General features: G+C 43.9%; 2 protein-coding genes across 3 annotated transcripts in view; one reads left to right on the plus strand and one right to left on the minus strand.

Annotated features, from left to right (window-relative positions):
• The first annotated feature begins 299 nt into the window (after positions 1-299).
• Positions 300-20,905, plus strand: SAV1 (salvador family WW domain containing protein 1). Its single transcript, XM_030451905.1, has 5 exons — positions 300-596; positions 2,339-2,785; positions 11,133-11,403; positions 12,335-12,478; positions 19,594-20,905. Exons 1-5 carry the CDS (start codon positions 503-505, stop codon positions 19,793-19,795), a joined length of 1,158 nt encoding a protein of 385 aa, XP_030307765.1. The 5' UTR covers positions 300-502; the 3' UTR covers positions 19,796-20,905.
• Positions 20,128-23,454, minus strand: part of ATL1 (atlastin GTPase 1) — a 34,065-nt gene continuing 30,738 nt past the window's right edge. The window contains exon 14 of one of the 2 annotated variants that reach the window (XM_030451903.1): positions 20,128-22,063. In XM_030451903.1, coding sequence (XP_030307763.1) covers positions 21,953-22,063 — 111 coding nt within the window. In that variant the 3' untranslated portion in view covers positions 20,128-21,952. The remainder of the gene's footprint in view (positions 22,064-23,454) is intronic. The other variant, XM_030451904.1, reaches the window with a different exon arrangement.

Consider the following 23,454-nt stretch of genomic DNA (forward strand, 5'->3'; position numbering starts at 1 on the left):
AGGAGAAAGGAGGAGAAAGGAGGAGAAAGGAGAAAGAAGGAGAAGGAAGGAGAAAGAAGGAGAAGGAAGCAGAAGGAAGCAGAAGGAAGGCTCGGTGTGTCCGTTCCTCAGAGCCGTTCCCGCCGTTCCCGCCGTTCCCGCCGTTCCCGCCGCTGCCCGCGCTCCCCCCCTCGCCCTCCCCTCCGCGCGGGGGCGCTGTCCCGGCGCACGCCCGCCCCCCCCCCCGCTCCCCTGCCCCGCGGCCCTTCCCTCAGGGCGGAGGCCGCTTTCCCAGAAGCCCCCGCGCGCCGGCCCCGCCGCCTCCTCTCAGCGCTCCCCCGCTCCCCTCACACCTCCCCTCACATCACGCACACCCCAACCCCCGCAACCCGCCCGCTGCGCGGCCATGCGGGAGCGGAGCAACCGCCGCGGAGCCTGAGGGGGTCGGGGCGGCCGGGGCCTGCCCTGCGGAGCGGGAAGGGGCGCCGGGTATGCGGGCGGTGGTAGCGGGCCGGGAGGTGGGATGCTGTCGCGGAAGAAGACGCGTACGGAGCTCTCCAAGCCGGGCGAGGTGCAGGGCAAGTATGTGAAGAAAGAGACCAGCCCTCTGCTTCGCAGTGAGTGTCGGGGAAAGGCTCGGGGGGCTGGGGAACGAGGGGGGGGGGAAGGTGGGCTCCGTCCTTTGTGTGCTGGGGCCGCGGTTCGGCGGGCCCTGAGGGCCTGCGCGGCTGAGGGGGTGAGGTCCCTCCTGAGGGGATGGGGGGGACCCCTCCTGAGGGCGGGATTCCTGAGGGGGGAGCTGAGGAGGGTTCCAAGTTAAACCTGGAAGGTTTAGATTTTAGGTAGATTTATACGTAACGTGAACGGAGCTCTAGAGAGAGTGTACCAGCAGAGGCTGACGGTAAGCAAAGTTGTGGTGTTTTATTTCATCTGCCTTGCTTGCTCCTTTTTTCAGTAGTTAGAGGTTAAGATATCTTTCAGATGAACGGCACGGGTCGTTTCTCTCCCATTCCAGAAAGCAGTGGTTATTTTACCCATCCTCGGCTGTGTGCGCTGAGCATGAGATAACTGCAGCCGAGAGCTGCCTAAAATCCCCCGAGTGCTTCTGTTCTGAACCCTAAATCGCCGTGAGGAGGTCACCGCTGTGCTCCTCGGATGCACTGATCTACATGTGATTAGCCTGAGGACACAGCCCCCGTCCTGGTTTTGCTGGGATTTTACAGTTCCCTGGCAAAATACTCATTGGAAGTGTGCTGGGGTTCCTTTTTTGTTAATCTTTGAAAACAACGTGAGAGTGAAATGCGTTGTGCTGTAATTCCAGGATTAGCTTGGCAATCACAACCAGAAACAACTGGTCTGCTGGCAGGAGCAGGCAAAGCTTTTCTGGTTTTTTTTGCTACATTAACAGCTGGCAAGATTATTTAGTAGTCTGATCACACTTTCTTAGTCCTTAAAAAGAGAAGAGAAGCAGCCAGAAACCCACTAAGATGCTATTTTTCTATATTAATCTGTAGGTGTGTCTGAGAGGTGTAAAATCTTGACACATTAATGCTGTTTGCCCTGATGTGGTGACCAGCTGCCTTGTAGTGCTGGTGGTAAATACACTGATTACACCTCGTGGCATGTTTACTCTGAGTTATAAGAGTGGATTAATAAAAACTGATTGATAATAGGCATAGCCACCAAAATGAAAGTCATAGTTTGCATTAGCTCACTGGAGGGGGACTAATTATTTTTATCACATAGTTATGGAGGGAGGGAGTGTAATTCTATGAATAGAATTACAGTCACCTCTTCAGGTAAAGGAGAAAGGGAAATAATCTGCATGAAAGAGAAGTTAAGGTGTGTAGAGTGACAGTGGAACTGTCTGAACGTTGTGATGAGAGGAGAAAGTATGAATTCTGACTCTGTCATGGATTCCTGTGGGCATTATCATCTGCAGTGATTCTGAGCTGGACAGGACAAGGGTCCTGGCAGTGTGGAAGCCAGGATACCTGGATTTTCTGGACCCTTCTCATAGGTCTGGAGCCTGGTTGATGTAGCCACAGTGCAGCGTGGATGGTTTTGGGGTTCTTTGTGTGTTTTTTGATGGGTTTGGGGGTTTTGTGTTTGTTGTACTGGCAAAACTGCCCTCTTTTGTCAGTGGTTTGTTACTGGTGGGACAGGATGATGGTTTCTGTTGCACCAGTTCAAACTGCAGCATTTCCAGTATAGTGGGATGTGCACTGGGGGTGCCTTAGAGGGGTTGTGGTGTTTGAGTTTCCTCTGTTCCTTGGTGGAAATCAGCGTTGTGGCTACCCAGGTGCTTGAGGCACGAGCACAGCCAAAGTTCTGACTTCTCTTTCATGCTGCACATCAGATCTGATGCCTTCATTTATCCGTCACGGTCCAACCATTCCAAGGAGAACTGATATCTGTCCTCCTGACTCAACTTCTTCTGCCTATGCTCCTGGTGGAGATGGAATTGTTTCCAGAAACCAGAGTTTCCTGCGAACTCCAGTGCAGAGGCCACCTCATGAGATAATGAGACGTGAAAGCAACAGACTCTCTGCTCCTTCCTATCTTGCCAGAAGTTTAGCTGATGTCCCCAGAGAATACGGCTCTTCCTCCCAGTCCTTTTTGACAGAAGCTAATTCTGGTTTGGAAAATGGAGATGCTGGAGCCCGTTGTTACTATTATGATCATTTCTATGATGCCCAGAGGAGACGTCAGCTGAACGATCGCCTGCATGAGGACTACAGGTATTATGAACACAACAGTGATATCTTCCAGAGGATGTCACAGAATCATGGGAGGCACACTTCAGGTAAGTATCAATCCTTGCTTCTCTGAACATACAGTTTTGGGAAGGGTTTAGGTGCAGGGGTGTCTCTGGATGGTTTGGGTTGTGGTTTTTTAGGAATTATGCTGTGTAGGAGAGAGCTTTTTTTTTTTTTTTTCTGTGATCTGAGTACACTGAGTATTCCCATTTCTTAGAATTGAGGATTTCATTGCATGTATCCAGAGAGGAAATATTTATACTGAAACCAGGGCTTATTTATTGAATAAGTGGGGTAAGGTCAAGCAAGTGTTTTTAATGCCAAGCATATATGCAGCTCCTCTGCACAAAGTTGACTCAATTTTTCCCTAGCAAGGAATTTCCTTCATTGGGGAACATCTACTGTTTGTAGGATATAGAGGGTAACCAGCAGTTCTAAATCATAACATTGCCATTGTGTTTTATTATTGCATTTTAACTCTCATTGTGTTATTATTTAACCTTACTCTGTTAATTTAACCTCAATAATTAAGATAATTTATTATAACTAGTTAAAGGAGGAATGACTGCATTGTGTAATTAGCAAACTGGCATATAGTTAGTGCTGCAATTGTTTTCCTAGTCCTTAACTCTTTTTTTTTTTTTTCTTTTAATTTGTAGTACTGTTTGTAAACATGCTTTCCTCCTCATTTTCACTGCAACTTTTCTGTTTTCTAATGTAAGAACAGCACAAGAAGGAAGAATCCATTAAGTATTGCTTTTTTTTTCACATATTTCATTCTCTGATGACACCAAAGGTTAATTCTTTTGGTGTAGTGTGCTGTTGTGAATCTCTTGGTGGAATAAAATCTCTGGGATTACAATATTGCCCACAGAAAATTTTGACCTCAAAAGTGTAGTAAATTTGACTGTATTCATGCACCATATACATTATAAAAACTGTGCAGGGAGCAGACTGGAACAAGCATTTCAAACCTGCAAATAATGTACCTTTAATACAAATTCTGCCTCTTCCTGCTGTCTGACAGTAAATGCTGAAATAATAATGTTTCAGACATGTTGCCTTAATCCTCTTTTATTCTGCTAAATGCTAATACACCTCAGCCACCCAGATATTGCATGAAATCCCTCATCTGTGTTGGCTGTCATGCAGCAGCAGTCACTAAACATTTACCTGGTCCAGGTAACCAGCACCTTGTGGTGTGTGCTGGGATGTGGTGGGGAGGAGGGGCTGGAGGTGGGAGGCTTTCCTAAAACAATCCATGAATTTAACATTCCAAGTGACTGTGGGAAGGAAAACTTTTAAAAATGGTGCTGTGTGGAGTTGAGATGATGTTAAGTGGAAATGGAGTTGGAAAGTTTAGTTTCCCTTAGTTTGAAAAGTGGAGCTTAATGTAGAAATACTTAAAACAAGCCAAGATTGGGTTAACAGCCATATTTTTCTCAATTGTAGCATCATGGATTTCTTTCTAAAAAGGCTTTTTTCCCCTCTTTTGTCTACATGCTCTCTTAGCCACTGGAAACCACAAAGGAGCTGCTGATATTTTGTTGGTCTTTGTCTTTCACTCTTGTTTTTATATGTAATAGTTTGAGCAAATTTTACATGTGCTTGGTAAAAAGTGAGTTTTCAACCTTACATGTTTATAGGAAGAGGCAAAAAAAAGGTGAACCTTTTGTCTGCCAAAGGGTTTCCCTTTTCTGCTGCTTTTTTTTTCCTTTTATCTCAGCATGGGATATGAACTCTTAAATTCCTCTTTTAAGTTTCACTGCAGTGAGAATATTAAGTGATGTCCTTAACTTCAGTACACATTTTCAGGAAGTTGCTGTTACTTTTTCTCAGTAGAAGTATGTGGTTCAAAATAAGAACACCTTAGGTTTTTCTTAGTTCTTTCATCTCACCATTAAGCTTCTTTTCATTTGAACCATCCTGTCTTCAAACCACCAGTGTTTTCCTTAAGCCACACTTAATCTTCCTGTAATTTCTAGTTCCTTTTTTTTCTGCATTTCCAGAATACCTTTTCCTTTCATTGTCTTGGTCTAAATTACTTTCTCCTTACACATCTCCATGGTGGTTTATAAGTGTTTCACCTAATCAAAACTCTTCATCAAGATAATTGATGACAAAATTGCTTAAAACAGTTTCAAGGCATAAGGTTAGAGTCTGTAAATGCTGCATTCTGTCCTTTTCCTCCTCCAACCCTCCCTCAGAAGATCCCTTCAGGCCATTCTGTTACCACTTTAGAGAAGTTGTCTGGATGTGAAGAGGTGCATGTGAATTTCAGCTTTCATTCCAAGTCAAGTTTCTCCTCTTTATAATTTGGAGGTAACTTGGAAACGTGTTCCCCTTGAGATCTTCATAATCACATTTCTCAGCAAAGTATTTAGGAAAGTCCCATGATTTTTCAGCAGTCTGTGTTGACAGCACTGATATGTTCTTTCACAGGCATTTCTCCTTGAGGTCGTTTTCTCTCAGTACAACTTAATTGTCCATGCCCTCCTCTCCTTATTCTCATTAGCTGGTTTTAATTAGCAATCTAGTGCTGCTGGTTTTCCTGAGAAAATGTCTTCAGTTGAGATGTTTCCTAGGTTTGTATGTTTAGCTACATCTGTGACATTCCTTGCTTTGTTTCTTCTCTTTTTGTGTGTGTGTCCATTTCAGACTTGATTCTAAGAGACTTTACCTGTCTTTCCTCGACATCTCTTTCCTCTCTTCTAGGTTAAAGGTTTGGGGAGGTCTGTGGTTGAAGTTATATCTACAGTATAGATTGGAACTAACTTGTAACCAAGACCTCAGAGTTATTTGTACCTGTTTGAGCGGTAAGCTGAAAAATTCTTCTGTGTATATTAAAATCAGAGTGTAAAGGGACTTTCTGATGAGGGATTGTAAGCTGGTGACTGTGATATCCAGAAGAGAACAACAATGAACAGAAAATCCAGTGTGCTTTAGTGAAAGTAGATTCATCTTGTGTTAAATTGTACCCCTTGAAAATTGCACACTAGTATTTGTGTGTATTGTAAGAGCAAAATAAATTAAATTAGTAGGGCTTTACTCTTTTAGGTATGTACTCTTCATGAGTTTCTAAACAAACTGCAGTTCCTGCCCTTTTCTGCTTTTGTGCTGATTCTGCAGTAATTTCTTTGTAGCATATTTTTTTAAGCTTTCAAAGTACTTCCTGTAATTTCCTCTTTGTGAATTTATGCTTGGAACACCCCATTCCCTCTGAGAAACGAGGTACTTGTGCTCAGGAGGTACCTTCAAGTGCTTTGGAAAGGGTTAGGAAGGCCTAGAACCTGCAGGCCTCTTATCAAAACTTCTTTTTGCTATTTTGTTATTACTTACTCCCTTAAAATTGAACAGTTTGTTCATCTTCCCTTCCTGCTCTTCATCCTGGTTTGATGAGGGGAAGGGAGAGGATTTTGGCATTGTGAAGAAAAGGCTCTGAAGACAATTGACCTAATTAAAGACAAATTGAAGGCCTTTTCTTTGGCTAGATTTGTTCTTCAGCACTGTGAAGTTTGCTTGAAGCTAGTTGTGGGGAGTTTGGAGGCTCTAAAACTTTTCTGCCTACATCAGCACTGTTAAACAAAGTGAGACTTTCTCTTGTCCCTTATACTGGGCTGCTTTGGTGATTTGATTTTTTTTTTTTCTCCTGTGTTTTCTACCAAGCAGACTGAAGGAAACTTTTCCTTCTAACTTCACTGTTAGAAGTTTCCTTCTAACTTCACACAGCTCCTTCACTGGGTTGTAAAAGCTCTCACAGTTTTCTTTGTTCCATACAAATGGAACAAGCCAAACAGGACTCCCTTGATTGAAGAAGATATCAGATATTTTTCCCAATTGTGACATTATCAGTTTAAGATGTTTTTAAGGGAAAAATCTTAAATGAAGGAACTCTTTGCATTGATACCTTGCAAATCACTGGAATGTGGTGCTTAAAGTTTGAGGTTTGGCATTAGAACCCCCTGTTATTGAAGATGTTGAAAATAAGACTGAATATAGGTCCTGGCCTTACAAAACTCTTGAGTATTTCAGATCTTGTTAATACTCTTACTAAGTGATTGGTATTTTCTTTGCACTTTCTTTTTTTGAAGTGTTGAGAACAGACACAGTGATGCTCCCAAGCAAGCAAACTGCTTTGAACAGGATTTTCCTCTGCTTTGGAACAGCATATAATGCCCCTTGGTCTGCTTGACAATTAATTCCTTTGAATTAAGGAATGTTGACAGCTCAGACCTTAAACAGAAAAGACTATTTTATAAGAGAAGGGAAAAGCAAAGCCACAAATAATATTCAGCATTGATGTCCCTTAAAAGCAACAGCCAAACCAAAAAACACCCCAAACATACACCACTAGGAAACAGAATTAAAAAGTAAGCCTGACAAGATCCAAAGAGGCATCCTGAAAAGGATGTACAGTTGCATAAATGTCAATTAATTGTTGCCCATTCTTGAGAGTTGATGGTGCCAGTGAGGGGAGTTTATAAACAGTGCTCCTCCTTAAGCAGAGGAGAGGAGACTCAAAATATTTGGAAAAAGCAGATAATTTCAACAGCTCTCTTCCTTGGGAAGGCAGGAAGAATGAGAATTTCTGTCCTGTTGTAGACAAAACAGTGTGTGAGCAAGAAAACCCTGAAGTGGTTTGACTTCTCTGGTTTTGCTTGTCCTCTAGTAGTCATCAAAGGAAAATCAAGAGGATTTTCCCTCAAGAGGAAAATGTCAAGTTTTACACTAGATGTTTTGATAAAAATGGTTCAAGTTGCAAGTTTGGGGTTTTTTTTTTCCTGTAGTTATTATGCATTGTTCTGTGTGAATCTGGCACCAAGCCATGATCTGGGGACTCTCCTTGGTGTAAAATCTGAAGTGGGCTGCTATGAAAATGCTTTAGGGCATTAATCTACCCCAAATCTAACCCAAAATTTAAATGCAGGGAGTATGATACTTGCTCACTGTGACCCAGGGAAGGTAGTACTCTCACAGAAGGGGATTTTAGGCTTTCTTGCAACTTCAGCTTATAAAGCGCATAGGAATTTATTCTTCTTAGTGTTGTTCAGTCTTATTATTGATACTTGTAGGCATGAAAGTCAATTTTCATCTTCAGAATCCTAGCAGGAGCTGTTTTTCTTATATGTGTATCCACTCAGCCTTGTAGGAATCATCTGCTGAGTAGTGTAAGGGAAACAAAGACACAATTTCATGTGATCTCTGGTAACTCCAGTGACATAAATAAACATCTAAATTGTACTGATTGCCCATTTGAGTGCCACAGTGGGTTGTAAGACACTGTGAATATTACCTGGTATCTTAAAACTTCTAGCAGGGAAAATATTCCAGTATGATCTGTGATTTTAAGGGGGAAAATGCACGTTAGGACTCTTCATGACAGTCTAGATCCTGAAGTATTTGCAACCCTCAATTTATCAATCAGGCCTTTGACTTCACAGTCAGAGCTTGCTGTTAGTTGCAGAGGCTTGAAGCTGTTCAGAACTGGGAACTTCTACAGCTGTGTGAGTTGATCTTAGTGGGATGGCTCTGCTTCTTCATACATGAAGTCAAAATGGCAAAAAAAAAAGGAATGTATGATCTATTTGTGGTCTTCTCTTGGGTTTGTTCTTTGTATCTTGGTAAAAAAAAAAAAGCTGGCATTGGAATGAGCTATATAGTTAGAATTAAATTATTACTCCAACACAGAACTGCCAGTGTTGCATTTCCAGTGGGGGAAGCTTTTTAGCCTCTTCTCTAGGTGCTTATGTCATCTAGATTTTTATTTTCTTCACTATTTAAGTCCATCTCCCAGTCTCCTCAGGCTTTTGTATGAAGAGATGTAGGTGTGGCAAGAGAACTTCTGGTCCAGAGCATGGCTTGGACAAATATAATACCAACTTCCAAATATTAGAAAGCATTAACCTTTATCCCAAAGAATAAAGATGTATTTGCTGCTGGAATCATGCTAGAATTCAAGTAGGAGGAACTGTAACAAAATTATGGGCATGGGCTGGTTTTAACAGTAAACAAAAATATTTATGCCTTTGGGAAAGCTCTTTCCCCTAGTCAGGTTTGTCTGTTCAGATCTTCTGGTAGTGGTGATTTAGTAGGCAGTGTTTATACATAGATGAAATTACAACACAGCTACTGGAGAAAATTCTGAGCTTGTTTATCTGAAGTGTTTTCAATAAGTTTAAAAGTCTGTGTGCTGTCACTGGAATGAAAACACCACCAGTGACATAAGTGTAGCTAGGCTCTGAAATAGTTTTCCCTGCCCGGGTGCTGCTAAAGGTCAGGAAGCCTTTAGGATTTTTCTTCTCACTGGAAGTAAAGGTCTGTGTTGCTTAATCCTCCTGGGAGATGGGAGGTAGCACAGAAACTCGGCCATCACCTTCCCTACAGAAAGCTAACAAGGTGGTGAGTGCTGTAACAAGAGGAAATAGCTTAAGGCTGAATAGTTCAGAACCTGACAAGGTTAGAAAAAGGTTTGTAGACAAGCACAAATGTTTTAAAGAACAGTCCTCAGGAGGAGGCTTGTCAGATTTTTCAAATTGATTTTTTTTTTATTATTTATTCAGTTACTTTGGAGCCTGAGAAACAGAAGTATTGCTGTTGTCTTTTTGAGTTAATGACCACACCTGAGACCTCTTTTGGGTAGTATGCTTTAGGTGAGGGAGGCTCTGCCTTTCCCCTTCACTCTCTCTAAAAGTAATCAGACAAAACCATTATTTCTGGAAAATAAAGAGAGGGTTGTATCCCTCTGTCAGAAAACCTGGTGCTTGTGATGGAGTCTCTGACTCCTAAGAAAGTGGGAAAAGTGGCTCCCATATCCCTTCTGCTGGCTGTGGGGAATAGTAACACAAAGTGATGAATGCTGTGATTGAATAGATGCATTTGCTTGTGGGATGAAAAGATAATTGGCTTTTTTTTTTTTTTTTTTTTTTTTTTTAACCCAAGATTTCCAAACTGTAAAACTGTGGGTAACTGAAGGTAACTAAAGAGGATTCTTGATTATGTCACTTGGGTTTGGTGGGGGGGTTTTGGTGGGTTTTCTTGTTTGGTTGTTTTCTTTTTTAGTTTAATTATTATTATGGCTTTTATTTCAGCTGGCTCCCTAAGTGTAGAGGGAAGGAAAAGATAAAATTGGAATTAGATTGCTGCAGTACATCTCTCAGCATGTTCATTCTTACAACATGAAACCATGTTTATGTTACAAGAAATCACATCTTAAAATGCCAGTGAACAGTCTCTTAAATCAGATGTTTAGTAGAGATAAATCCTAAATGTGCTGCATTTTTAGGGCAGAGGTAGGAACTTTAAATTGATACTGCTTTCTTTCAGCTCTGCTGCTACCCCAAGCACACCTGACCAGGCTTTGGTTCTCCTGCTGGAGAAGCCCTTCTCCCAGTGCATCCCACATCACCAAGAAAAGCTGGAAGTTACCTATTTTCACATGCCTCTTTAGCATTATGAAGTGTAGGTGCTCAGTTTTAGAGAAGAGGAAGGTGCAGAGAAGGTGATAGCCTTACTGGGCTGGGAAATGGGGGGTGAGGAAGAAGGGCAGGGAGAAGAGATGAGATTTTGTGACTGTCTCTGAGGAAAAGATCTCTACATCTTGTCAGGATTGCAGTGAGAAAGCCTGACTGTTCTGCCCAAAACTGCAGATAAACCAGGTGGCCTTAAGTGTGGGGAATTTTAGCAGAGCAGACACCAACTTCAGTGTGGAGAGGAGGGCTTGGGCAGGATCCTGTGTGGATCCAGCTTTTCCTTTTCCTCGTCTTCCTGATGACACTTTTTGTTCCTGGTGACACTTTGCACTTCAGTAATAACTGGCCTGCAGCACAGTGTTAACCTTACTTGTCCTCTCTTGGTTTATCTGTTCTTGTCTGGTTAATGTCAACACCTTTATTCAGTAATTATTTTTTTTTCAGTTGTAATTTCTGACTGCAGCTGGAAAAAAAGTAGCTGTGCCTTTGGTAGATCAAGGCCTTTGATGCAGCTGTAATGGCATTAACAGAAACTGTCATTAATGTCAAGCTTTGATATTTGTGATCTTGTGTCAGCTCTGCTCAGCAAGTTGAGACAGTACCAACAGCTTCACCTTTGCTGTGCACACTGCTGCCTGTCTCTAGGTGAAAAAGTGAAGAGGTTTAAGTGTTTCTGAATAAAACTTTCTAGTGAATCGAGCTGGAGGAGAGCAGAGCAAGTGAGACCTGGAAGGGAGTAGCTATTTTGACTTGGGTGGTCCTGTTTTTGTTTGTTTTTTTTAACTAACTCACCAGCACGTAGGTGGCATTGTTCAGAGCTCACAGAGTGCCTCAGGCATGGGGTGGGGGGGAGTTGACTGGTGAGTACCTGTCCTTAGTTCTGAGTGTTATCACTTCAGCTAAACATTGCTTTCCTTTTCTTTAGGCATCGGTAGAGTTGCTGCTACATCTCTAGGAAACTTAACAAATCATAGTTCTGAAGATTTACCTCTTCCTCCTGGCTGGTCAGTGGACTGGACTATTAGAGGAAGGAAATACTACATAGATCATAACACTAACACAACTCACTGGAGCCATCCACTGGAGCGTGAGGGGCTCCCTCCAGGATGGGAGAGAGTGGAGTCACCAGAATTTGGAGTGTATTATGTAGATCACATCAATAAAAGAGCTCAGTATAAACATCCTTGTGCTCCCAGGTAAGTCACTGGTTGTTTTTCCTAATCCAGTTAAGAAAGTGGAACTTGTTTTGTCTCCTGTGTAACCTGCCAAAAAAGTCTTTATTTTTAGAAGTCAGCCTTAATGGTTCTTGACTGAGTTTAACATGAGTAGTTGTAATTGTTAGGGGTTTGTTTTATCTGTTACTGTCTTAAGTGTACAACCAGGATATTGTTCCTAACTCACTTAAACAAAGCAGCTATTCTCTTCAACTGTAAATCAACAAAGTTGCTGAGAACAGAATGGAACTGTAGGCTGAAACAAAAGTTGACCTGATTTTCCAGGAGACTGTATGAACAAATATAAAATATCACCTGCAAGATGAATTAGGTCTTGGCTAGAATGAAAATTAGCATGTTAAGTGCTCAGAATTTAAAGGTTAAGTGAAGTTAGAATACACCAAATCTACCACTTAATTTCTGCTACTCAAATCTGGTTTGTAGTTACCCAGGAAGAAAAAGTTCTTTAACATGAGGCACAAAACAAACATGTGAGGATGCTCTTGTTTGTAAATGGAAAAACCTTCCTAACCACTGCCTGAAAACATTTGTTGTAACATATGAAGTGGGAGATTATTTGGTCAAATCAGTACTTGCCTTTTTAATGTTTTTAAAACAGGTGTAATTTTTTTGTTCTGTTTTATTATCCTAAATCTCTTCATATTTAGTAACAGGTACTGGGTGATTTTTACAGTGTGCTGACAGAGCAGCAACACTGAGAGCTCTGCCTGGAGCCAAGCACTAACCCAGCACCAGGAAGTTGCTCTCAGTGTAGTCCTGCTGAGGCAACATTCCAGCTGTGCTTACACCACCAAGCTTTGCACTTCTTACTGTGTGTCCAGATGTTAATAATTCCATGATACCAGGATATTCCTGCTTGGAAGTCATCAACTTTGCCTCTCTTCCTTTGCAGTGTCCCCAGGTATGATCAGCCTCCCCCAGTGAGTTACCAGCCCCAGCAAGCTGAGCACAGCCAGCCCCTCCTCGTCCCTGCAAACCCCTACCACACTGCAGAGATTCCAGACTGGCTGCAGGTCTATGCCAGGGCTCCTGTCAAGTGAGTTGTGGGCTTTCTGTCACTGCTTTTCATACCAGCTATAGCTTGGAAAGAAAACAAATCACAGAATCCCAGACTGCCAGGTGGGAAGGGCCCCCAAGGCCCCTCTGCTCCAGCCCTTCTCATCTTCTTGTTTCTCTGAGATGTCTCAGCACCCCCTGGAGCTGAGACTTCCAACTTTCCAGAGTGGGGGAATCCACCCCTTCCCCTGGGAGACCATTCCAAGCTCTGACTGTCCTCATGGGGAAACATTTTCCTCTGGTGTCCAATGGGAATCTGCCCAGGAGCAACTTGTGCCCATTGCCCCTTGTCTTGTCCATGGGACTCCTTGTCCATAGGGAGTCTCCAGCTGCTCTGGACCCCCCTTGAAGTCCTGGATCATGGGCAGGAGGTCTCCCCTCAGCCTTCTCCAGGCTGAACAGACCCAGTTTTCTCAGCAGGTGCTCCAGTCCTCTCATGACTCTTCTCTGGACCCTCTCCAGTCTGCCCACACCTTTTTTGTAGAGTGGGGACCAAACCTGAACGTGGTGTGATCTGACACACACTGAGTAGAGCAGGATGATGACTTCTTTATCTCTGCTGGTGATGCCCTTGTTGATGCACCCCACTATCCTGCTGCCTTTCTCTGCTGCTGCAGGACACTGTTCTCCTGTCTTGAGCCTGACAGGAGACCCCCAGACCCCAAGGAGATGCCAGGGACCCCCAGATCCCTTTTTACAAGGGTGCTCTGTCTCTAGCAACTCCAGTTGGGATCTTTGTCTCCATTGCCTAACAGCTATCACTGGCAGTGTGTGAAGAAGCTGTAGGAGCTGCTCATCAGTTTGCATTCTATTAGGCATTACTTAAAATCATCACAGTACTTCTTGTAGTTCACATGACTTTCAGAATTATGTGTGAGACTTGAGGATGTGATTTACCTTCAGTGTATTTGTGAGAAAGGTACCATGTGCTTATGAAATACTTCACATGTTTTGAGGGTGTTACATTTTGGATGCTTATCTTACTCTGTTTAAAAAAAGACATACATACACATTTTCCTTCATGGTTAAACGTTTTAAATAGAGACTGAAATCTATATTCCTGTTCAAGAATTTAAAAAAAACCTAAGTGGTAGCAAAAAGTCATTGTTTCCAAATGAGCAAGACTTAAGGAACAGCAAATCTCCAAGAAAGTATTTGAGTCAGCACAATGAAACAAGTTACTCTTTCTAATGGGTACAGCTCTGCAGAAAAGTAACTCTAAATAGAAAACCAATAAAAAAATCAAGATATGTTTTAGTAGTTACAAAATCATGTGCTTTCTTCATGAGGCAAATATGGAAAGGGAAGTTTTACAGCAGTGAGCAAGTCAGTCAAAATCAGGCTGTAGAATGCTCGGTGACTTCCAGATAAAAAAAATCCTCTTTAGCTGCTTCTAGTAACTCATTTTAATGAGTTTTATTACTTCTTGTGGCTTATGGGCTTGCCAGAAGCCTGTAAAGTCTTAAATTGGCCTAAAATCCACCAGAACAGTTCTGCATCAGGGACATGCTGAGTTCCTGTAACCTATGAGGGGACTGGTTTCCTAGAAACACTTTTAGGTTTTGGCTGCAGCTGCATTTCTTTATTTAGGCTTTTGGCACATTTAGACTACATAGTTTTAAATATTTCAGCCTGTTTTACATGGACTCTTGGTACTTCTGGAAACTTGAGAAACAAATTTAAGGGAACTTAAACAATATAAGGTTATCAGGAATTTCTTTGTGTCTTGTAGGCTGAGACAAATTTAAAAAGCAAAACAGAAAACCCACATTTAATTAATTTGCTCCATTATTTCATAATTCTCAAACATTTCTGTACAGAAATAAAGTCTGGTGTGTGCTACTATTGTATTAGAAAAGTGAGGAGGAGTGGTAGCAGCTGGCTGAGTGTCACCTCATCTTGAGACTTTATTGATAAATAATTTTCAGATACAGAAATCAAGATTTACTTCATCAGTTTTCAGTGTAATAATGAACCTCTTCAGTGTTTCCAAAGCAACTGGCTTAAAGCTTGGGTGAGCAAAACAGGTAGTAGTAGTGCTACTACTAGTAGTAGTAGAGGGGTACCTTCTGCAGTCTGCTACTTGAAGTTTACTGTGAAAAATCTGCACTGAAATCATTGTGGGATATTCAATTACTGCACCTGACTGTGATAGCTTGATTCAGCTGGCTAAAGGCCAGTTGTTTTTGTTGAGAAAAGTAGATAGTGATAGCAAAAATAAGTAATGTTAGCTTTATTTTCAACAAGTTTCTCTAAAGGAGAAGAATTTGGGCCACTGGAGAAGGCTAGAGGAGAGGTCAGGGGAGGTTCATTGTAATGCTTCCCTTTTTTAAAGGGAAATTGTCAGCTCTTAAGGTAAAGAAGATACTTGGCTCACCAGACAGCAAAGAGGCTTCAGTGTCAAGTTACAACCAGGTCATGATTTCCAGTATCAAGGTGGCTTTGATACCTTGAGGTGTCCTTTTTCCCTTTTCCCTGGCACCTCTCAGGGTTTGTTTTGAGTGCTGCAGCTCTCAGAATCTTAGCACAGTGGAGCCAAGACTCCTGGCTCACATTTAACTCTTTTTTTAGGCTCTGAATTGGAATGTTTCTCCACCACCCAGATGAGATATGCAGGCTGGGAGGTGTTCCCACTGCATGTGTGGAACTGTGAGGGTGAGGAGACCAAAAATGTTTCTCTTGTATGAGACATCTTGGTTCAGATTCTTCCCTCAACTCTCTGGAGCAAAGATCTGAACCCAGGACTTTGTTCTGCCCACCCTAACCAGTAGACTATAAATATTCAGGATCTTTGATGTTGAAAGTGTTTTATTTTGTATTAAACATTTATCAACAACTGAGCAAAGCCCTGGAGACACTGGAAATTCTGGCTTGCATGTTCCATCTGCTAAGCTCTGGCTTTCTGAGGAGGAAAGGCTTTGTGCTCTGCAGGAATTCTGTACTAAAGTGCTTTCTCCCCTGGATTTCTGCCTCTGTGACTGGTTGCCCTTCTGAAATTTGCCCTTGAGGGTCTAGGGCAGGTACTGGTGCTCTGTGCCCTGTTCCTCCTGGCATCTCCTTGGGGGGCATCCATAGACTTGGCATCTCCTGGGGACTGGAATGACCCTTTTGCCATTAAGGCACTGCTGGTGGCTTAATCATTAATGTGACCTCTTCCTCTGTTCAACACATGAAATCAAAAGAAAGTTCTGATTGAAAAACAATCCTGAGGCACTGGTTTTCTAGTGTAACTTTTAGCAGCTTCCACAAACTAAAGAACCACCAAGGGTTTAGCAGTCTGTGATGATGCTTTAAAAAAAAAAAAAAGAGGTGGAGAAGGGGGTCCCAAAAACCCTACAGACACCACTGCAGGGTCTAGCAGTGCAGCAGTCAGATAACTTAAATATAGAGGTTGTTGTTTAGTGAGTTTATAGAAGCTGTGGTTACCTAAATTCTTTAAATTCCTCAAGAGCTCCTTTTGGTAGTCACCTGCTGGTAGTCACTGCCTTCTTTGGTAGCCTTGCTGTTTTCTGATGCACTCCAAATATCTTTTCACTATTTAATGTAGTCCATTTGCATAAATTTACTGATATTTTGGCTTCAGCCTCCACTCAAGTGAATATATTTTCTCATGCAGCTCAGTCAGATCAAATAACTCCATTTATTCCTTGAATTTCTCCTGTTCTTTTAATAACTATAGTAGTCAGCTGTCTGCTTTTCAAGTTAAGAAAATGAGATTGCAAATGAATTGAAGTACTAGATAAGAGCAGGGCATGAAGGGCATTGCTGTGGTGATGTACCCACCTCAAGGCTTTTCTCCAAATTAAATCATTAAAATGCTTATTGCAGAGCAAGGTGAAATCAAGATGAAAACTGGGTTGGGAATTTGCTCTTTCCTCACCTTGCTTAGGAAATTCTGCAGCCAGAGGTAGCCAGGACACTCCATGCAACTCAGGTCCCTGTTGTAGGGAATCCCTACTCATTTTGGGGTGATATTCCTGATGTTCTCTCCAGGTTGGGGCAGACCCAGCTCAACCCAGCTGTCCCCACAAGTTGGGTCACACCTCACCTTAGTGTCTCTCTGAACCCTTTGAAGTGCTTTTGGCCCCAAACCCAGCAGGTCCTTGGCTCATGTCACCCTGCCAGGCTTCTCCTGTCATCACCCTGAGGTGGAAGGAGTCCCTCAAAGAGAACAGCCTCTTTATTTTAAGTTTTGGGATCTCTCAAGCTGTCTGGAGTCACTTGATGTGAGCATCTGTGTGGGTGAGGCTGTCCAGGAGCTGTTAACATGTTGGGTGACACCAGCCAGAGCCCAGCCAGTGATTGTTTTGGATCCTCAAGTGTTGTGTTCTAAGGTGCTCACCAAAACAGTTGGTTTGCTTTTGGCTTCATGTCTTGGGTTTTTCCTGAAGCATTTCACTTACTGACTCCTCAGGGAACATCCTGAATGCCAGTGCCTCCTGCTAAACATCATCCTGCAGCTCTTCCTGCAGGGCATGTGGTGGTAGCACTGAGTCTTTCTGTAAAATTAACATGATTCTATTGAAAATTTTTGCTAGAAATACTGTTTTTCTGTCTCTTGAAAACTTTCCCCTCTTGCTGGCACAAAAAAAGGTCCTTTAAAAGAAAATAATGACGAAAAATGCTTGGTTTTCTTGTTTATAAAGGTAAATGTTACGAATGCTGAACCACACATTTGGGACAAATCTTGTCAGCACTTAAAGGGTTTGTGGCATGAAAGGAAGTCAAATGATTGAACAAACCTCTGCTCTGAAACTGGACCTCATGTGACCCAGCTGTCTGGTTCTTTTGCAGACCTTAAAAGCAGCAGTTCTGATTGTGGAAAATTCCTTGCAGGAGAAAGAGCATTGAGAAGTCACATGGGTGGTTTGGCACTCAGGACCTAAACTGCAGCCTTCAGGAAACTTGTTGGGCTCTGCTGGTGAGACAGGAGAGGCTTGAGGAGGAGACTCATGTTGTACCTCCCCAGAAGTCTGAACATCAGGGCATGTTTGCATTCATTTTGGAATTAGAGAAGAAGTGTGAGGTGTAGAAACAGAAACTGAGAATTGCTCCATACTAAAAAGTAAAATATCAAAACCCCAGCACTGCAGCTTTGGTCAGAAGGGCAGTGCTGCCTGTTGAGCAGGAGACCTGCAGGAAGGTGAGATGGTTTTTGCCAGCAGCTCTTCAGCCCAGGAGGCTCTGCAGTGGTCAGTGAGGCCTCCAGCAGCTTTCTTGCACGTTGTTTTCCCACATTTTGGGTGGATGTTGTGCTTCTGGTTTTCTTTGCAGCTTCCCATCTTCCACTCTCCCATCAGACAGAGCAGTGAGCAGCTGAGGATGAGCATGGCCTCCAACAAAGCCACTTCTGGTGTTTTCTCTGTGAGCTTTCACCTCCTGCTCTGTTGACCTCCTCCAGGAAACAGGGTGACAGTGTGGCTGGTGCTTTGGTGACTCAGGCTGCTGTGCTCTGCCTTGCTCAACCAACAGCTCCTCCTAACTGGGAGCAGTGGGAAGAACCACACCAGTAATTGGTTGATTTCACAGCTGAGCTTGTTTCCAGCTCAGGCAGGGAGCTGGCTCAGATGTGCCTGAAGGAGGAGCTGGGGGTGGCACTGCTGTGTTTCAGGCCCTGGGGATGTCCCCAGCAGTTTGGGTTTTTTCCAGTGAGGGGAACATGCAGGTTTTTAGTGCTTGCATTGCTCCCTGGACACCCACCCCACAGGCTGCTGATAGCCAGGAGTGGTCAGGATGTCCCCTGCTGCTGCCAGCACTTGCAGCTGATCAGATCAGATCCCCTCATCAGATTCCCCACTCCTGCAGTCCTCACTGCTGCTGATTCCCCCCATCCATGGTCCTGTGGGGTTCAGGACCCACAGTTTGAGTCACACTGAGCTGGGTTCTTGCTGCTCCTGAACCAAGGTGATGGGGACTCTCCAGGAGTGGTTGTGAAGGCTGAACAGGAGCACTTTGGAAACAAAAGGGTGTGTGAGGGAAGGCTCGCAGCGTTCTGCCTCCCAGGAGGTACCTGCTGGGGAGTGGTTAGCTCTGGAAATAATTCATCTTATTTTTTTTCTGAGTTTCTTGAATTCTGAAAGATGCTTTACTACTAAATAATCCTCAAGGCTTGTTGGATGGGATTGCTGGGTTAGTGCTACCAAAATGCATTTCCTCCATGGGTTTGCTGTAATCATAGAATGGTTTGGGTTGGAAGGGACTTCAAAGATCATCAAGATCCAATACCCCTGCCATGGTCAGGGACACCTCCCACCAGCCCAGGTTGCTCCAAGCCCCATCCAACCTGGGCTGAGACACTGCCAGGGATGGGGCAGCCACAGCTTCTCTGGGAAACCTGGCACAGGGGCTCAGCACCCTCACAACAAACTATTTCCTCCTCATGTCCAACCTCAATCTCCCCTCTCTCTCCAAGTTTTAACCCATTTCCCTTCTCCTCTCCCTACCCCCCCATGTCCAAAGCCCTCCCCCAGCTTTCTTGTAGCCCCTTCAGATATTGGAAGGTTGCTCTGAGCTCCCCTGGGAGCCTCCTCTTCTCCAGGCTGAACAACCCCAATCCCTCAGCCTGGCTTCCCAGGGAGCTGCTCCAGCACTCTTCAATTCCTTGTTCAAGGAGCTCTTGGTCCTTCTGGGACTCCAGAATCAGTTAATAGGATGTTCTATATAAATATCAGGAAGAATTCTTTTCCCTGTTAGGGTGAGGGAGCACAGACTGCCCAGAGAGGTTGTGGAGTCTCCTTCTCTGGAGCCTTTCCAACCCCCCCTGGATGTGTTCTGTGTGTCCTGCCCTGGGGGATCCTGCTGGGGCAGGGCTGGCACTGGAGCAGCTCCACAGCTCCCTCCCAACCAATCTCACTTGCTGTGATCCTGTGTTCAGCAGTGCTGTTTGTTACCAGTGGTTCTTCCTCTGCCTTGCTCAGACACAGCTCCCAGCTCTTTGCTCTTCATGCCCTTATTTCCCCACACCCTGCAGCCAGCTGGAAGTCCCGATGTTGCTGTGCAGCCCCGGGGGGTGAAAGTTCTTCCTCAGAACACCTCAGGGGGGCAGTGGCCGAGCTCACTCACAGCTTTTTCTTTTTTTTTTTTTCCCCCGAGCAGATACGATCACATCCTGAAGTGGGAGCTCTTCCAGCTGGCAGACCTGGACACCTACCAGGGGATGCTGAAGCTGCTCTTCATGAAAGAACTGGAACGGATTGTGAAGCTGTACGAAGCCTACAGGCAGGCGCTGCTCACCGAGCTGGAGCACCGCAAGCAGCGCCAGCAGTGGTATGCCCAGCAGCACACCAAGAATTATTAAGCTATAACAACTTTATTTTTTGGTTTTTTGGTTTTTTTTTTTTTCCTTCAATAGACTCTTTCTGAGGACACTTAAAAGCTTTAAAAAGGTTTTCACACTTCAAACTATGAAAAAAGTGCTTTTGTTGAAAAGGCAGCTTATTTTTTTGTGTTGATGTTGCACCTTTTTTTTTTTTTTTTGTTATTATCCTCTTGAATATTTTTCTACATGTATTATGTCTTGTTTATAAGAACGAAAAACGTTTGATAATCTTTTTTTTCCTTACAAGAACGAGTTTATTATTCTCAAAGCCAGCGTGGAGTTTAATCAGAGACTTGATTCTGGTATCTTTATTTTTTTTTTTCCTAGCAGTCAGCTGCAGTATTAAGCTGACTGCACTTTCAAAGGGCAATAGATGCAACTTAAATGAAATGTCCCAGATACAAAACACTTGTTAAAATCCAAATTAATGTTCCCTTGTATTTCCCTCGGGACTTCTTTTATCCCTCTCTCTCTCAAGAGAGGTCTGCTCTGTGTTTACAGCTTTACTGTGCAGAACACTGATGCTTTTCCTCTTCAGTGACACCCAGGGCTAGGACCAGACTGAAGTGGGTGATGCCACCACCATCTTAAACCAAATTGCTTCACCAACTGAAGCCCAAGTTGCCTTATTTTCTACTTTAACTTGTTACTACTTTAAATTCACCACTCCTTTTCACAGGAATTAGTCAAAAATACTTTCTCAAAGACCAAGCAAACTTTTCACAGGTTTTTTTTTAAAATGCTGGGTAAACTACATTTCAGAGAACATGACCTCATCACCTGGGAAGGCAGTGGCATTGTCTGACCAGCTCACCAACCAGCTGTACCAACCGTGGAAGAAATCAGGGATGTAACAAAACTTGCTTCTTTTTTTAACAAGCTTTTGTCTTGTATTCAAGCTTCCTGCCTTGGGGAGAGTTTTTTAATTGTACAGTTACCCTCTCCAATACTTTCATTTGGTTCATTGATTGTCCTGAAATGTTATTTATGGATTCTTTTTAGTGCAATAAGCATTGTTCCAGACAAAAAAAAAAAAATACATTTCTTGTAAATCCTATTAATTCAATAAAAATCATTTTGTTTAATGCATGGATGTCCAATTGATTATATTTTTTTGCCATTGTAGATTGTAAAAAAAATTCTTCTACCATTCTAATAACCATTAATAAGATGTGAGGGGTGTGGTGAGCATCAGGAGCTTGTGTTCTCTGACCCATGAGGGCTGGGGACCTTGCTTTGATGAAGATGTTTTTCCACCCCTGGTAAAAGCTGGAGAATTTAGTGAGACTTTATCTTACTGAGCCTTTATTTTGTCTGAGCCTTGAGAAACCTGGTTTAACCTCCTTAGTGACAGAAGCACCCCCAGAAGTCGTTTGGAAAACTCTGATTGTCAAGAGGGAAAGAAGAGAAGGCAAAAAACCAGAAAAACCACAAGGAGAAGCTCTGCCTGGCTTAACCAATAACTGTGCCTTGCATCAACAACTTCTTAGGAACTGAAAGGAAACTTTAATAGTTCTGACAATAAAAGAATAGAACTGTTGGACACACTTTCCAGGAGCTGTGATAATTATGTACAGAAATACAGTGAAACTTCCTCCAGTACATCAACAAAGTGAAACTTTGTGCATGGGTTACAAACAGACACACACTGTCCCTAGGGGATCATCCACAGACCACAGCAGAAGTGCCCTTACAGTTTCTGAGAAAGCAAGTTAATATGGTTTTTGTTAATTATGTAATTAAACAGTTAATTGAAGGAGAAAAATAAAAAAGCAAACCTGCTTTACATGGTATAACTTGTTCAAGTATCTGAAGTAAGTTGGGGTTTGAATAATGCTGAAGTCTGGAAGGTTTTTAGTTGCAGTATCATGGAAATTAGAATTTCTTCAGTGAGTTTGTAACTAATTAAGAAGGGGAAAATAAGGCTCCATAAATTAGCAGGGGCAGGAGGTTGGCTCTTAGATTCAAAGCACTTGCTCACGGCTGCAGTTCCATATGTACATATTAACAACAAAAACCCCTCCCCACAGCATCCCCTGGAACAAACCCCCACAACCAGTGACTTCTCCCCCCCCTCCCAGGGCAGGAGCTTTGGGCTGGGGTGAGGATGAGGGGTGTGGAACCACGGGGTTGGATTTACAGCTTCTTCCTCTCCGAGCCCTCCGCTGGTTCCGCTTTCTGGGCCGGGAAGGCGTGGTGGTACAAATGTCTGTGAGTGGCTGCTGCACTGTACAGCTTGTACAAAGCCTGGGGGGAGAGAAAAAGAAAAAAAAAAAAGAAAAAAAAAAAAGGGGGTTACAGCCCCAGGGTTGTGTTTGGGTGTCCATGCTGCAGGTCCAAACCCCTTGGTTGGTGGCACCAACACCCGAGGGTGCTGGGAGGGAGGAGAAGGAAGAACCCCAGGGTTGCTGGTTGAGGAGCTGCTGGGGATGCTCAGGGGGTACCTGGGGTGTCAGTAAGGGGCTCAGGGGGGGTTTGGGTTTCTCTGCAGCTTTCACCACTCACAGATTCTGGATTTTGGCCTCCTCAGTGGTTTGTTTCACAAACCAGGCAGATCCAGATCACATCAGCTGGAGGCTTTACCCAGTTCCTCTGGGTCATCTTTCTGCAGATAATTGTGGATTTTTTTTTTTTGTTTTTCCTCCTAATTTTACCACTTTTCCATTGACATTTTCCTGCAGACAGGACAGCAGCAGCACAGCCTGACCACTATACCCCTCTTCCTGCAGCCTTCAGAAGGTTCCTCACCAGGGGTTTCAGAGGACAAGAGCTGAACACCCAGCTCAACGCAAGCAGGAGCAGTTGTGGTACCAGCACCAGCACCAGCACCAGTCAGTGTGGACCTGGGCTGTGGTTCCTGTACAGAACAAACCTTCCAGCAGCCATGGGACCCAAACCAGGCTCTGATCCTGAGCACTGCTCCAGGTGCTGTCTGCACACAGGCAAGGTCTGGTTGCAGAGGACTTGGTGAGAGCAACTGGCAGGGCTCTGGGGTTTCCATTTCAAATTAATTTGTTTTGGGCAAAATGGGGGCTGGAGGGGGAAACAACCAAACCCCCCTGTCTGCCACAGGGGGGAAACTTGTGGAATTTAACAGGGGACCTGGAAACTTGGTGAGCCCAGAGTGGGTGAGGATGGGGTGGGAAGGGGCAGGGGGAGGGCAGGACAGGTGCTGGGTTCCTGGTGTGTGGGGAGGGCTCTGAGGACTGAAGCAAAGGAGGCTGAAGCAGCAAGTAAGAAGGGAAGAAAATTCCCAGGGTGTTGATGCTGACCTGACCCAACCCAGAGGAAACAAGAGCTCTGAGGGTGTTTCAGGAGTGTTTGGGGGGGTGTTGAGCTGCTGGAGGAGCCTTCATGGAGCTTCTCTGGGTTGCTTTCTTGAAAATACACCTTCAAGTCCTACACCAGCAACCTTGTGGCATTTTGTGCTATTTTGGGCTTTTTGTTTGTTTTTTCCATGCCAAACCACTCTGGCAGAGCTGACTTTGCCTTGATCAGGTTGCTTCAGGAGCTCATCAGTAGCAACCCCCCTGTTCTGCCCCAAGCCAGAGCCCAGGGACTCAGCACTCAGGGAGCTTTCAGCTGCTCAGCACTTGGGCACAGCAAGGTCCCAGCCCAGCCAGCCTGGGGCTGGGGGA

Source organism: Calypte anna, chromosome 5A (assembly GCF_003957555.1).
Source record: "Calypte anna isolate BGI_N300 chromosome 5A, bCalAnn1_v1.p, whole genome shotgun sequence".
Lineage (NCBI taxonomy): Eukaryota > Metazoa > Chordata > Aves > Apodiformes > Trochilidae > Calypte > Calypte anna.

Bases quoted from the DNA above. Each gene is read 5' to 3' on its own strand.
- SAV1 (XM_030451905.1), top strand. From the start codon at position 503: ATGCTGTCGCGGAAGAAGACGCGTACGGAGCTCTCCAAGCCGGGCGAG. The intron at 2,786-11,132 runs GTAAGTATCAAT...CCTTTTCTTTAG, and splicing joins TCATGGGAGGCACACTTCAG to GCATCGGTAGAGTTGCTGCT. The intron at 12,479-19,593 runs GTGAGTTGTGGG...TCCCCCGAGCAG, and splicing joins TATGCCAGGGCTCCTGTCAA to ATACGATCACATCCTGAAGT.